The sequence below is a fragment of the Elephas maximus genome, chromosome 25, assembly GCF_024166365.1.
Source record: "Elephas maximus indicus isolate mEleMax1 chromosome 25, mEleMax1 primary haplotype, whole genome shotgun sequence".
NCBI classification, from domain to species: Eukaryota; Metazoa; Chordata; class Mammalia; order Proboscidea; family Elephantidae; genus Elephas; species Elephas maximus.
The window spans coordinates 44,073,996-44,090,436 of record NC_064843.1 but is presented as its reverse complement, the minus strand read 5'-3'; the positions used below and the strand labels follow the sequence as shown (position 1 = coordinate 44,090,436).

General features: G+C 35.9%; 1 protein-coding gene across 2 annotated transcripts in view; it reads left to right on the top strand.

The window, feature by feature from the left end:
* Positions 1–16,441, top strand: part of GPCPD1 (glycerophosphocholine phosphodiesterase 1) — a 62,690-nt gene that overhangs the window by 25,759 nt on the left and 20,490 nt on the right. The window contains exons 5-10 of one of the 2 annotated variants that reach the window (XM_049868803.1): positions 4,424–4,499; positions 6,346–6,387; positions 8,719–8,842; positions 13,655–13,886; positions 15,543–15,705; positions 16,031–16,163. In XM_049868803.1, coding sequence (XP_049724760.1) covers positions 4,424–4,499; positions 6,346–6,387; positions 8,719–8,842; positions 13,655–13,886; positions 15,543–15,705; positions 16,031–16,163 — 770 coding nt within the window. The remainder of the gene's footprint in view (positions 1–4,423; positions 4,500–6,345; positions 6,388–8,718; positions 8,843–13,654; positions 13,887–15,542; positions 15,706–16,030; positions 16,164–16,441) is intronic. The other variant, XM_049868804.1, reaches the window with a different exon arrangement.

Below are 16,441 nucleotides of genomic sequence, written 5' to 3'. Positions count from 1 at the left end.
GGCAAGAAGTCTACTTAAAGTAAAAAAAACAATTTTCCCCTCTTGTAATACTTGCAAAAGTTTACAGTATATGTTGGTGAGTGTGTTTCTTTAAGTAGGTACTCTGTATCGTGTACACATGTACCGTGTGATGCAGGGGCAGCCATGGTAAGTATGTTTTTCATGGAATAGAGTAAATAGCTACATAAAATCCCATGCATATGGCTAGAGTTTTTGTTTTTTTTTTCCACATGCCAGCTTAAAGTGACACTTCTTTGCTTTTGAAAGTTGGTGGCGCTTTTAAAATGAAACATAATTTTTAATAGAAATGTAGTGAAACTTTGTCTCAATTGTGCTTTGTCAGATGACGTATAAGGAATCTTAAACGATAAAATAAATTATTGGAATGCATATTTTATAAGCATAAAGAATGATAGCAAAGCAATTATAACAGCATAAAAAAACTGAATTGGGAGATAAGATTGATTTTTTTTTTTTTGCAAGTAGTCCACCCAGATGATGGTACTTGGAAAGGACTTAAGCTGAACTTCTTAGGACGTAGGCAAGTCATTTAGACTTCAGCTCTCTCACGAGGGTCTGACCTGACTGTATTTAAGGTCCCTTCTATCATTCATATTTTCTCTTCCATGCTTTGCTTTATCTGGCATCTTTCTTTTTGTTCAGAAGTTAGAGCCCTGAAATGCTTTTTCTCTTAAATCTCCAGAACTACTCAGTCCTTTACATTTTGTGAAATTAAAATAAGTTGTTCACGTGCTGAATTTTTAGATAATTTTACAGATTACAAAGCAAAATGCTCTCTTATAAAATAGAAACTTATTAAAGGAAAGTAGTGGGTATTCTTGGAATGAGTCTGTAGATCACCATTAATTTCACATCTTCACCAGAGATACTTTGTAAATTAATATATGATTGGAACATTTCTGATCCATGTCTACCTCCTTTGCTTGTGCCTGGAATGAGAGATGTTTTCTCATAATGAAATGTTAACCACTTTTTAATTATATTGTTTTTGAAATTTTTGCTTTATTTCAGTGGAAGTAGGTCTTTATTTTTCAGTAACATTTCTATGCTTCTAATTTTTATAGATGCTAACATTAATAATTAGATTTATTCCAAACTTTTTATATTCTTAATTTCCCCTGATTTTTGTTTAATCCCTAAACAAAAGAAACAAGCTTTACAGAGTGGTCCTCGATGATAGGCATGTGATTGTTCATTGTCAGCATAACGAGTTCTCATTTTGTACAATAGATTCATAGCACAGGACAATTCTTTTGGATGCTATATACTCATATGCTGGCTGAGATTTGAACCTTCTCTGCGATGTCTGTCAGCCTAGCTTCATTGCTTTACTCACTCCTAGATGACCATGTTTTTATTGGTCTCATCAAAAATAGTGATTTTAATAGCTATAGATCTGGCCTTAAACGACATCATAGATGATCTCAGGTCTTCTTTTACAAAATTGTGGAAACAGTAAAATTTTAAAAGTTTACATTTATAGATATTTTTATGATATCTGAAATCAGTGTTTTTATATGACTAGCTGATTATTTCACTTGGTAGTTTGTTAAAAAAAACAACACCTGTCTTACCTGTTGACAATTGTTAAGTTTTTTTTTTTTGGGGGGGAAACAAGTGAGTTTTTAAATTTTTTATTAATAATGCATGCTTGAAAACATTTCCGCAATCATCGGATTTATTATATGCTAAATTGTGAAATAACGTTACCAATACCATTAATGGACTGTTATCTTGGACTGATACTGTTACTTTTTTCCCCAAGGACCCTCCTTCCACTTAGCTCCAAAGTGCGTAAAGTCGTGGCAGCCTGTTGCAGAACGGAACTGCTCTTTTTCTCAGATCTCAGAGTCACAGCAGTTAGCGGGTTAGGAAGGATCACATATTTTGGAGTCATCACTGAGATTTTAAATTTCCCGATATTCAAATCTTAATTTTTTTTTTTTTTAAAGAACTTCAGTAAAGCTGAAATTTTAAGATTACGTTCTAGAGTTCAGTAAAGGAATCGTAACACATTTTGGGAACCCAGAGTGTCTTAATACTTGGTTAATTTTTTTTCAACATCATAACCAACCAGCGTGAATTGGCAGTGTGAACGCTAATAGCCACAATCGTAAGTTATCTGTCGCAGTGAGCCTTTTGGTCTGCTGCCCAGATAATCCGTCCTGTGCACGTCTAGGTGGTTTTTTGTTGTGAGGAGTGGGTTGGCCAAAGGGGGATGCCTTGGTTAGAGTTGTTAAAATTGTTGCTAAGATATGTTTCCTACCAAATAGTTAATTCACACAGCTATTTTTACATGGTTAAGCATAGGTACTATAGTCAACACTTTGTAAAGTTCCCCTGAGGCCTGAATTAAAATGAAACCAACAAACAAAAAAATCCCTGTCCTTTCCTTTACCCACTTTTTATCTCTGCCTGCATTTATTATATTCGTGGTACCCTTTTTAACCCACTTTTGATTAGTAACTTTTATAAGATTATAGGTCCAAACTATCTTTATAGAGTTTTTATTTATTTATTTATTTTGAGGGGACAGGAGGGTAGGGAAAGGCAATAGATTAGTTCTTTCTGGCTGCTTATTATTGCTAAGAAAGATTAGTCCTATTTTTAATGTATAAATGTGCATTTTTTGAGGGTTAGAAAGTTTTGTTTTTAAAACACAAATTCAAAATCATGTGCCAGGTAAAAAGTTGTGGTAAAAAACATCTAGCTGATGTAGAATTAAATAAATATATTCACCATATTTTCAGATGAGCAGTTTCACATTTGCATTTAAAAAAAAAATCTACCCAGTCTACCAATTCCTAAGTGAACCCTTATAATAACGAGGTATTCAGCTAGAGAAAATGAGCTTTTCCTTCTTTTAATATCCCAGTATCAATGATGTGAATGAATGGCTAATGCTATTTTAGTTTCCAAACTTCAGAAGTTTGCAAATTAAAAGCAAAAACCATTTTAACCTATAGTCATTTTAAGTGGCAGAATTATCTGTGTTTAATTACTTAATAATGTACCTAATTTGTTACACACTTATTTGTTGTCATTTGGCACTTATCAAATATAATCAGTATTAAAATCCTATAAACTGTTATAAAAGAGTATTTAATGCCATGTACAATATATTTTACAATATATAGAGAGAAACTTGTATGTTCCAGGCTGTTTAAGAGTACTGCGTCTGTAGTATGTGCATAGAAAAGGACTCAAAGGTTATCCATAAAAATGTTGATAGTGATTATCCCTAAGTGATATTATAATCAGTAGTTTTTATTTTTCTCATTGCTTCTCTGTATTTTATTAAAATTCTACAGAGACTCTGTAACGAAGAAAAAATTAAAATACCTTATAAGGTTACAGTTTGAAGATTTGCTTTTAAAAATATAAGATTTTTATTTTGACACATACTTTTAATTATTATTTCTTAATAATCAAAGGAAAATTAGGAGTCAGTCCTTTAGGTATACTCAGGGAGTCTTTGGTGGTTGTTTATTCTTCTTTTTAAACTACTGTAGGAGTTACCACCAACATATAAAACTAGTCTTTTTTTAGTAAGGGAACTTGATAACTGAAGACAGTATTAGGAATTTTTACACTACATGAATTTATAAACCCTAAGGCATTATAGGAAAACTGGGTATTAGTTCCCCTTTCGTCAGACTCTGTTCTATGGGGTCGCTATGAGTCGGAATAGACTCGAGAGCTCTGGGTTTTTTCTGCTTTTTAGAAACACCGGTTAGTGTGGTAGGAGAAATCTGGTGTTCTTCCTGGTTCCCATTTACTCTTCTTAAATAGGGTTGCTATGAGTTGGAATCAACTCTTAACAGCAGCAAGTTTTTTTCCCCTCTGTTCTTCGATATGATAAGTAACTTCATGCCCTTTAGTTCCTTCAATAACTGGTGATAATCGAGCTTGAAGTACATGTTCCTACTATTGCTACTAATGGAGAGTTGTTTGGGCTTTTCAAACAGTGGGAGCGTTATCTGCGGAGAGGACAATGAATAAATTCATTATTCAGGGTTACCTCATTGACTACTGACATACCAAACTTAAAGGATATTTGATGTTAACTTGAACTTACAACCAAATTAATTTTAGTTAAAAATGTAAATTTGTTTGAAAAAATCGAGTATTGCAGACACATTAAAGAATGGGTTTAAGACAGTTCTGTGTGCCAGTTCATCTTTTTTTTTTTTCACTGCCTCACCCTCATTTTCTTCCAGCACGCATCATGTTTTGTGACCTGGTACAGTCCTGATTTTTGGCATATAATATTGATGATTAACAAAATGAATCACTTGATTTCATATTTAGTATAAGACATAGGCCACAAACAGCTAATGGAGTCATGGGTAGAAAATAAGCTCTAAGAAATTATTGCAGACGTTTAACTTTTAAATTGCAGACTATCGGTGGTCCATGTCAAGTCATAGTTCACAAGTGGGAGACTCATCTACAACCACGATCAATAACCCCTTTAGGTATGGGCATTAACTGCATCTGTTTGAGGCATATGCATAAAGTTACTAATATGCTGCACAAGGGCTTAGTGGGATTTAATACATTTTGATTTTAAAGTATAAAGTCAATGCATTGTCCATTCTACCAATTTCACTTAGCGTTTTGTGGATCTTACTTCCAAAACTAAACAGTTCTTAACTGCTCTTCTTTATAAACTTTGTTATAAGTGCTTGCCTAGTTATTTTTATTTTCTTAGGTTAGATTAGTTTCTTATGAAATATTTATTTTTATGTGGAGCAGCTCGGAAGTTTATAAAATCACGTTCTTCTTGAACTGGGCATCCATGGCTTTATTTGATTATTTGCTCAGGCTTAGAGAACTTTGCAGAAAGAATTAATCCAAAACAAAGATTCTTAAATTTTTAACTTTGAAGAGTAAGAGAATAATTTTTTTTTTTCCTTAACTAATAAATGCTTGAACGAACTTGTATGAATGAACAAAAATTTCTTGGTTATAGCAGACGTATATTCTTCCTAATTTATTTAAATTCCCTGTTGGCTATGTTAGAATTGAGATATTCAGATCATTTTATTTTTTTAACACGTGGTTTTCTTGTTTTTTTAAAGATGGCATTTTCCTTCATACAAGTATTTTTGAATTTTTTTCTGTACCAAAATTAGAGTTTGAAATTCATTTCACAAACATTGGTTTACCTACTTGAATTCATCTGTAAATTGAATGAAATTGAAAAGTTTTGAAATGTATCTTTTAGTTTCTAGGTAAACTTAGCATTTAAAAATAATGAATGGCTTGCTGGTTACTCAAATTTGAAAGTAGTGGGAGTTTCTGCTTTACCCCGTAGCAAGGACACATCTCATTTAAGCAAATATCTCATTCCATCCTCTTTATTGGATTTTCTTTTTATATATTTTAGTATATTTTTGATAGCGTATTTAAAGTTTTTATGATAGTGTACTTTAGAATTATAGTAGTCCCACACTGAGGTTGGAAATTATTAGGTATTAAACATTTAAACAATTTGCATTTTAAAACATATTGGAGTTAAATATATTTTCTTATTATCAGAAGTGGGATAATTTTGCTTCTCGTCTTTTAAAAGCAGATTTCTTTTATGCCTTTGGGAACTATCACTTTCAGATTTAAGAGCTGTGTAAAAACTACCAGAGAATCTTTATGGGAATCTATGACTTATTTTGACACATATTTCAGACTTATGTTTAAAGTAAACAGGGAAGGGAAATATCAGAGAAGAGAATTAATATTTTGCTTAGAGGGATGGGGCTTTTCAGCTTTTCTTATTTGATCGAAATTTCTGTTAGAATTGGATGTGCTAGCACTTACTGATTTTTGGTAGTTCCTCACAGCTCTGTCTATACAGGTAAGTTTGTAAAGCTTTTAGCTAGTTATAAAAAATAGCTGGGATTTCAGGAGAATGACGTTTTAGACAAGTTCGGAATATGCACTACAAAAGAATAAGCATTTTAATTGTGCCAAGACCTTTGGTTTGAAAAATCAGGAAGGACTTATCATTGTCAAACAATCTGATGATCTCGTATGTTGGTGGGTATAGAAGTCTGTCCCAGTGCCTCTAGAGCCCTTCTCTGAGGAGTTTTTTATTTTTTTTTAATTCCTTGTAATATTGTGCGTGAGAATTATTATTTTTTGCTAGTGTCCTTAAAAGGGAATTCCTATTGAGGGCTACAATGAATATGCTTATTCACATTGGGCTGCTTTTGAATTTTAGATTTAATATTTTTAAAAATGCTTAAATTGAGTAATTTTTCAGTTGTTCATTCTGTATACATCAAGATTTTAACTAGGTTTCCGGTTTTCCTTTAATTCTAGAAAGTGAAATTGTTATCGATGATGGACAGTTTGGAATCCACAGTAAGTGAGACTGTGTTTTGAAACTGTTTAGTGATGTGTTTGACCTGCTACCTTACGTTCATTAGAAATATATAGTACAGGGAAATATGAGAAAGTATGATTTCAAAAATAGAGTCTAGATCCAAGAAACAAATATGTTCTATTAAGTAAGTTTCCAATATGATTCTTGTAATTTAAATTTTTATCCTTTTGGTGTTTATTTGGTGGTTTCAGGTATGTTAATATAATAAGATTATTATGTCGTTGTTGTTAGCTGCCAGTGAGTCCCCTTGGCTCACGGTGACCCGTGCACAGCGGAACAAAGCACGGCCTGGTCCCGCACTGTCGCTGGGGTCGGTCGGGCATCAGATCGTCGAGGTCCACAGGGTTGTCATTTACGTCTTTTTGGAAGCAGGTCACCAGAACTTCCGTCCTAGTCTGTATTAGTTCGGAAGCTCGGCATAAACCTGCTCAGCGTCATGGAAACGAGGACTCAAGTCTCCACTGACGGACAGGGGGATGGTGGCTGTGCTTCAGATGCACTGGCTGGGACTGAGCCACGGTTTCCCACGTGGAAGGCGAGGATCCTGCCACTGAACCACCAGCGCCCAAAATTGTTATCCTTAACATATTACTGCTTTTTATCAGTAACAATATGTTTGAAAATGATATTAACAGTTCTAAACATTGAAAGTGCGAAATGTTACTTTTCAGCTAAGTTTCTGTACGAGTGTATGCTTTTACAGTAAAATCCAGACTAAGCGGAATGTTCTAGTGATTCCTGTTGAGTCTTTAAAAACTATTTTACAGTAGAGTGGAAAATGCTCTTACTTCTAAGAATGTTGAAAATGTAATGCAACAGCATACTTTTCTGCTTCAGTGAGTACCTTATCCTGAGAACTCAAACTTTCTTCAGTGACTGGCATTCTCAGAGTGCATCAGGGTTGTCAGTCCTACACTGAAGGAGCCAGAAGGTGTAAAGGAGCAGGTGGCATGTGTGTTTGCATTGACTCCAAACCAGAGAGAAATCGCTGATAACCAGTTTGCTTTCCTATTGACTGTAAGAAAGAACACAGCCTGGATATTCTGGTTGTGGTTTTACTACGTACATATGTGTACGCACATGAGAAATGTACATGGATCTGGCTATATTTGGAGGGAATTTCATTTGTTTTCCTTTGTGATTGTTCATATTACATCAGAATATTGGTCTAAAATACTTTGATAGTTTTCGTGTTTAGCGTTTTAGAGTCTTGTCCCTTTATTATTTACAAACGTTATCCATGCAGCGTATATCAGAGAGGTTTCTTTATGGAGGAGTGGTTTTCTCGTTTCTTCTGCTGTAGTGCACAGTATTATGTCCCTCTATGATTTGCTAATTACTATTTATCCGCTATGAGTCGGAATCGACTTGACAGCACTGGGTTTTTTTTTTTTTAATTTATCCTTATAAATTTCTTTCCTACTTTTTTGTTGTCCTAAATTCAGTTTTGGTTAGCTTTTAAAATGAAAAGCTGTTTCTCCGACTTTGTCCTCTGAAAACTGTGTTTAAAATTTAGAGATGATAGTGATTTCTTTTTATTTGAAAAATTTAACAGTGATTAAAATTTTAAATTATACCTAAGGATATAAAATTTTTTATTTTTATTTTTTTAGCCCTATTGATGAAAAAGCTTAGGTTCAAAATTGTTGTCAGTTTCTGTTTCTTATGAAATTTTTGTTACATATGTTTGTTGAGTTCACATTTCCAACCTGAAGTTAAACAATGCTTAGCATGCTATTGCAGTCATGCCGCTTACTTATGACAGAATGTGTAAATAGGAAGACAGAATTGACTCAGTTTTATTCTTAGCCGTCTTGTATCTCAGACCTTCAGCACTAGGGGCATAACTAGTTTCAGGTGAAACCTTGGAAGTGTTAGTGGGTCGTCATGGAAGAATGGCCAGTCTAGAAGCCGTCTTAGAACATGTGTTCCTTCTGAAACAGATTTGTTTTACTTCAATATTGGATTCAGTAAGAACCTTTTAATTTTCTGAAGTTGTTAAAGCATGGGTAATTGTTAATATTCGTTTAATTTTTTTCCCTACTTCAAATAACAGCCCTTTTTCAACAAATTTAAGACTACCTATGTTTGTTTTGGGGCGAAGTACCAGTGATGTGTAAGCTAGGCATTTTAAAATGTTAATGTGAACTAGAATGTTCAATGCATTTTGTACTTTTTAGGTTGTTTCAAAAAACATGTATTACATGTATAAAAATGGCTGAATTGGCAAATGTTTCATATATATTTTATAATAAAACAAATTTTCTTAAACGTATAATAATTACCGGTTTTCATATTTGCTCTGCCAGATGGTATTGAAACTTTGGATTCTGGATGGCTGACATGTCAAACTGAAATAAGATTACGTTTGCACTATTCTGAAAAACCTCCTGTCTCAATAACCAAGAAAAAGTTAAAAAAATCGAGATTTAGGTAAGACTATGCGTATTTGTTACTTGAGGCATTTATCTTCACTAGCACTGTAGTGTTCATACCCATCTGAGTTTAGCCGTAAGTGTACAAACTAAGAAAGTAACACAGAGGTGACGTCACGTTTTCTAATAACTACAGGCCTTGTGATAGTGAACTGCTTTCCCCTCTCAGATTGCTACAGTTACGCATACTTACGTTAGTCCCTAAATTTGAAATCAGAAGAATTTGTTTTTCTATAGATAAGTGGTTTCTTTTTGTCATTTCTACCATTTAAAATTTCTTAGTATAGCGATAGTGGCTAATAATGGAAATGATCTTGTGCTAATGGGGGGAGAATGGCGTAAGCACAGAAAAACAATTGTTAGAAATATCCTTCAGTATTCTAAATTATCACTGTGGCTTGAAAACGAGAAGCCTTTCCATGAAGAAAAGTAGCAGTTAGCAGTTCTAGATTAGTTTCTTTTTTTTTAATGATATTTTATTGTGCTTCGTGTCCCGTTCAGCAGTTTCTACACAAATTGTTCAGTGACACTGATTACATTCTTCCCAGCACGTGAACGTTCTCATCATTTCCATTCTGCTTGTTTCATTTCCATTAGTCTAGTTTCCCTGTCCCCATACCTTCTCATCTTTGTTTTAAAATAATTGTTGACCATTTGGTCTCATATGGATGATTTTTTAAAGGAACACAGTACTCACAGGTAATATTCTTTATTTTGTGAGCCAATCTGTTATTCAGTTAAAAGGTGACCTGTGGGGTTTGTTTCGGTTCAAGGTTTAAAGAGTATCTCAGGGCAATAGTCTTGGAGAATTCTCTGCTTTTTAAGCCTGTATTAATTTCAGAAATAGATACCAAGCTGTATAAATGGCTAAATTAGTAACTTTATATTTCTGTAAAGTCATTGTACATACCTCTGAGTGAGCTGGCTTCTCTAAGAATCAGGCCCCCCCTATCATTTGAGTTTTTGTGACATTTGGGACAGAAGGATGTAAGTATTGCTGAGTAATGTATCTTTTTCTGGCTAAATGTCAGGGCTAAGTTGAAAGGGCCATTTTCAGTAACTGAAGTAATTAATCATACAATACTTATCTTCATAATAAAATTTATAATATCATGTTTTATAAATCCATAAATGCTTTACTGTAGCTGCTTAAATATTATAGTGCTTACGTATCCCAGTTGTAAGGTAGATAAGGGACAGGGTAGGTGGCACTTCACAGTCCTTTGCGTCTGTGGTTCTGGGCTCTACCGTCAAGTTCAAGTGGGTCTTCTCTCTGTGCCTTAACTCTCCTAGGCCTCTGCTTTCTGTGCCTTAACTCTTCTAGGCCTCTCTTCTCTGTGCCTTAACTCTCCTAGGCCTCTGCTCTCTGTGCCTTAACTCTCCTAGGCCTCTGCTCTCTGTGCCTTAACTCTTCTAGGCCTCTGCTCTCTGTGCCTTAACGCTCCTAGGCCTCTGCTCTCTGTGCCTTAACTCTCCTAGGCCTCTGCTCTCTGTGCCTTAACTCTCCTAGGCCTCTGCTCTCTGTGCCTTAACTCTTCTAGGCCTCTGCTCTCTGTGCCTTAACTCTCCTAGGCCTCTGCTCTCTGTGCCTTAACTCTCCTAGGCCTCTGCTCTCTGTGCCTTAACTCGCCTAGGCCTCTGCTCTCTGTGCCTTAACTCGCCTAGGCCTCTGCTCTCTGTGCCTTAACTCTCCTAGGCCTCTGCTCTCTGTGCCTTAACTCTCCTAGGCCTCTGCTTTCTGTGCCTTAACTCTTCTAGGCCTCTGCTCTCTGTGCCTTAACTCTCCTAGGCCTCTGCTCTCTGTGCCTTAACTCTTCTAGGCCTCTGCACTCTGTGCCTTAACTCTCCTAGGCCTCTGCTCTCTGTGCCTTAACTCTTCTAGGCCTCTGCTCTCTGTGCCTTAACTCTCCTAGGCCTCTGCTCTCTGTGCCTTAACTCTTCTAGGCCTCTGCTCTCTGTGCCTTAACTCTCCTAGGCCTCTGCTCTCTGTGCCTTAACTCTCCTAGGCCTCTGCTGTCTGTGCCTTAACTCTCCTAGGCCTCCGCTGTGCGTACGAAAAACTGAGGTTCGTCGGAAGATCCCCTTGACCTCAGAGAGTCTGTAACTAGTTAGATGTATGTAGCTGAATATTTTCTTTACAAGTTAAAAGGAGCAAATAAATAGTATTGCTGCTATAAATTGTCTTATTTGCATAAGACATTAAGATAAGGGTAGAAGTAGACGTTTAAATAAAGCCTTGGTTGGGCTTATTAGGATCCCCCCTCCCCCCGAGTTAAGAAGTTAATAGCTAATTAAAGACAGAGGTTTAGATTAGAGTATAAATGCATGCTGAATCTTTGTTTATGTAGGAATCACTTGGAGTGTTTGCAAATATTGTGTTCCTTAGACTTAAAATAAATTGAAATGTTTTCTTATAACCGTACTTAGTTGTATTATATGTAGGGTTGCTATGAGTTGGAACTGACTCCACGGCACCTAACCACAAACAACATATTTAGCTGGACTCTACACATTAAATAACATTGATTCCTATTGAAATAGTTGTATATAGCTACATATTAGTGTTTGTTCCGACCATCTCCCAAAGTCATATTAGTGATAGACTAAGCCTTCATGGAGTAGGAAATAAATTTATCTACAAAGATGTCAGGACTTTAAAAATGTAGCAGTAGCTTATGCAAATTATGTAAAATACTAGATGTGTGATCCCATCTCATTACCACCAAGTTTCAAACACAAGTCTCCCTTTTCAATTGCCTCCATCAGTAATTGCAAAGTAATATCTCTTTATGATAGACCATACCAGTTATGGCTTTTTGAAGAAAACCTGTAACATATACAATGAACTAAGTATTAAGTTCTTTTAAAGACCCCATCCCTTTAAACTTGATTTTTTTCTGTAACAGAAAAACATTGCTGCTGGCAGAATAACTATTTTTATCTTCCATGCCTCACTTTCCTTACTGACACTTGGAGGTCCTGTTTCATACAGCCTAGCAGAGAAGAATGTTTGCTCCTTCAGACTCACCAACAAAATAAATTGTCCAGAACGTTTCCTAAGTGTTTGGTTTCTGAGGAGAGATGATTATTTTTGTTTTGGGTTATTAATATGCTACTTTTGATTTTACAGTGTGATTACAGAATAGTATTACTAATTGGATAATCCGTATAGGTGTCCCCCTCAAGTGTACCTCAGAATTATGTGGCTATTAGACAAGCCTTAGTAGTGGTTGAGAGCAGGGGATCATGCAGGCTCTACCAATGTGATTCTGTTATTTATATTACAAATTGGGTTCCATCTAAATCTAGAATGAAAAATTTTAGTACTCTCTATGATAACATTGTTCCCTACATTAATAGTATTAAAATTGTTTAAACTATGTACATTCCAATTGTTGTTGAAAAGTGCCGTTGAGTCAGTTCCAACTCACAGCTACCCTGAGTACAACAGAATGAAACACTGCCTGGTTCTGCGCCGTCCTCACAGTTGTTTTTATCCTTGAGCCCATTGTTGCAGCCACTGTGTCAGTCCATCTTGTTGAAGGTCTTCCTCTTTTTCAGTGACGCTCTACTTGACCAAGCATGATGTCATCCTCTAGGGACTGATCCCTCCTGACCTTTTAGCCCTTGCCCCTGGGCTGGTGTGCCCCTTTAGTCTCGTTTTGTTTTATGGGCCTGTCTAATGTTTGGCTAAAGGGTGAACCTCAGGAGTGGCTTCATTACTGAGTCCAGGGGCCATCTCTTGGGGTTTCATCAGTCTCTGTCAAACCAGTAAGTCTGGTCTTTTTTTTTTTGTAAGTTAGAATTTTGTTCTACATTTTTCTCCAGCTCTGTCTGGGAACCTCTATTGTGATCCCTATTAGAGCAGTCAGTGGTGGTAGCCAGGCACCATTTAGTTGTGCTGGACTCAGTCTGGTGGAGGCTGTGGTACTTGTGGTCCACTAGTCCTTTGGACTGATCTTTCCCTTGTGTCTTTGGTTTTCTTCATTCTCCCTTGTTCTAGATAGGGTGAGACCAGTGGAGTATCTTAGATGGCTGCTTATGAGTTGACTTTTTAGATTACAAGTAGTGCTTTTTAGATTATAAGTAATTGCTTCTCACTGGGAGAAGACTGGGCTTTGACCCTATGGCCTGGGTGACTGGTCTTAACTATTTCCATTGCTGTGAGGCCTATAAGAGTTCGAGACTCTGATTTTTTTTTTCCATTATATTCAAATATTCCATATATTTATGTGTGTGTGTACATACATAGGCTTAGTACAAATATTTTTCTTTAGTAATATACTTTTCACCAAGTACCTGGACTTTCACTGTGGTAGAGTCAGGAAAAAATCTTTAATTTACAACCAACTGTAACAGCCTTTTAATGCACCCTAACAGGTTCAGCTTTGTACTTGTCTTACATATGTGTATTTGTGAAGCCTCTCAAAAGGAGGTCTTATTATTATTTGAAGGTTAAGAAATTTATATAGCCAGCTATAAATGAGATAATAGTAAATATCTCTTTAGATTCATTTTTTTTCAAAAATCTTAACCAAAGAATTATTAACAAAAACAATTGTAGTAGACACAGTAGACATCTGTCCCTTTTTAAAACTTGCAGGAGTATACGTACGTAAAAGCACAAGTTCCATGAAACATATTCAGTGCCTTAACCTGTAGTTCGTGTATCTTTGTATATTATTTTTGCTATTTGAAGATTTAAACGTATTCAGTAGCACTTTTAAATTCAGCATTTAGGTAGTAACATTTGTATGACTTTCATTTCTGTGCTTCTTTTTTGTATTTAATGTTTTCTCCTATTGTGTAGGGTAAAGCTGACACTAGAGGGTCTGGAGGAAGATGACGATGATAGGGCATCTCCTACTGTCCTTCACAAAATGTCTAATAGCCTGGAGATATCTCTAATAAGCGACAACGAATTCAAGTGCCGGCATTCCCAGCCAGAGTGTGGGTATGGCTTGCAGCCTGACCGCTGGACGGAGTATAGCATACAGACGATGGAGCCGGATAACCTGGAACTAATCTTTGATTTTTTTGAGGTGAGTAAGTTATTTTCAGTGAGGGGATTGAAAAAGAATGCAAGCGTAAGGTTATTTTTTACATACGTTTTGATTTTTTCATTTACTAATTTATGTAAAGGCATAATCCATACAACTTTTTAGATGTTTATTCCTCTACATTTAGCAGAATTATAATTATAAAACTTGAATATTGCTCAGACATAAAGAGAAATGATGTCCTGATACACGCCACAACATGGATGAACCTCGAAATCATTATGCTGAGTGAAATGTCACAAAGGGCAAATATTATATGATCCCACTTTCGTATTTTATGTGAAATAGGTGGATGTTTAGAGACCAAAGTTTTATTAGTGGTTACTCGGGGTGGGAGGGAAGGAAAAAGGAGGAGTCATTGCCTTAAAGGCATCGAGTGTCTGTTATTGGTGGTGGAATAATTTGGAAAAAGATAGTGGTGATGGTTGTGCACCATGAACATAATCATTGTCACTGGGTTGTACGTGTAAAAATTATTGAATTGGCAAAGGCTTTGTTATGAATATTTTAACCAGAATAAAAAAAATTGTGCCAAGCTGTTCGGAATCTGAGCTAAGTTTCCAGAGCTGTGTGTGATACTTACTGGAGCCCATGGATGGCTGTGGGTTCAGATAGTCCCTTCCCCAAGGTTCTTACTGCACTGTACCTGGCACAGCGGGGTGATGTGTACTACTTTTCCTCTAGCTCTCCTGCCACTTGTACCCCATTCCCACTGGATTATAGTTTGCAGTAGCACCTAGCCACAGTTTCTTGAAAATAGCCGAATTTAGGGCAAGCTTTAACCTATTGAATGAAACTTGTTACACAAAATTATTAGAAACTGAGTTGTTTAATTGGTGACATCTTTAGATATAGCCTTTGTGGGTGTCTTTATGGCTACCCTGTATTATAAGGAATCAAATTATTGGCTAAGTGATAAAATCTATGGGACTTTATTGTAAAAATAGGAAGTTTTTGTTGAGCTTTTCCTTGTTGCTTCAGAATCTACCTTTTAATAATCTCTTGAAGAACCTAACTTTTCCCTTTCCTTAATTAGCATTTTTGGAAATACTGTGTGATTCATAGACTGGGCTATGAAACTGTCCAGTGCCTCAAAGTGAATATTCGGTTTTCTAGAGAAGTTACTATCGCTCTACGCCACCTGTGTTGATGTACTTTTAGAGAATGTGATACACATTACAAATTCACTGTGCCTTGATCTTTGAACATGAAGGCACCACAGAACCTTCCCATCAGTGCTTGAAACTGACGTAATGCAGGTTAGAGGACCAGAAACGTAAATTCAGTAGAGTTATAATTCATAAAGTAAGATACAAAAATCTTAAAATATTAGCGGATCTTATTTATTGTGAAGAAGCCATCTAAGTTACCGTAATGTAACTTTGAGTGTATTTTTCATCACCCGTATACGTGTTGCTGTGGAGTCGATTCCGACTCTGAGTGACCTTATAGGACAGACTAGAAGTGCCCCACAGGGCTTCCAAAAAGTGGCTAGTGAATTTCAACTGCTGACCTTCTGGTTAGCAGCCTTAGCTCTTAACCTTAAATATCCATAGATTCTGAATTGACTTTAAGGGAATTTTTTTTTTAATTAAATTATAGCGTAGAAATTGTTTACTCTAAACCTTGTTTTTCCAGGAAGATCTCAGTGAACCTGTAGTTCAGGGTGATGCCCTTCCTGGACATGTGGGTACAGCATGTCTCTTATCATCTACCATTGCTGAGAGTGGGAAGAGTGCTGGAATCCTTACTCTTCCTATCATGAGCAGAAATTCCAGAAAAACAATAGGCAAAGTCAGAGGTAAGTTTGGAGGGTCTGGGTGGTAGTTACTTGGCCCTTTACAAACAAGCTAAGGCTAGGTTGGAATTTTAATTAGTTTCAAATTGGTTTTACAAGAAAGGTAAAGATTAAATTATTTGTTTCAGAATATTAAGTAATATGATTTTAAGGAGCATATCTATTATTTTTCTAGAAGCTTTACTTTGAATCAATTTCAACCTTTTTTTAATATTTGATAGAGGTTATTAAAGTAGAGTTAAGTTGTATTTAAATATAATCGAGCTCTTGATGGCCTTTAAAAATTTTTTTTTTATCTTTGTTTCTCCCCTTTTTTTTTCTATGAAAGTTGACTATATAATTATTAGGCCATTACCAGAATACAATTGTGACATGAAATCTTCATTTTCCAAGTATTGGAAGCCAAGAATACCATTGGATGTTGGACATCGAGGCGCAGGGAACTCTACAACAACTGCCCAGTAGGTTGAATATTTGAGTAGGATTAGCATTTGGTAGCTCATATGTTTGATAAGGTTGCATTGCTTTGTCCCACTGATGGTCAGATGGTCCTTTTATCATTAGAGTTATGAGTTAACACAACAGTGTGCCCTTGAAAGTAAATGTCACTTGGTACTTGGGGTTTGTAATTTATTTAAAGACCGACTCTCTCCTAAGATTCTGGTCGGTCTTTTTAATATTCTCCTGAATTGATGAACAAGGGGGGCAATAAGAGTCCTGTTCTGGTAGTACCAGTGTG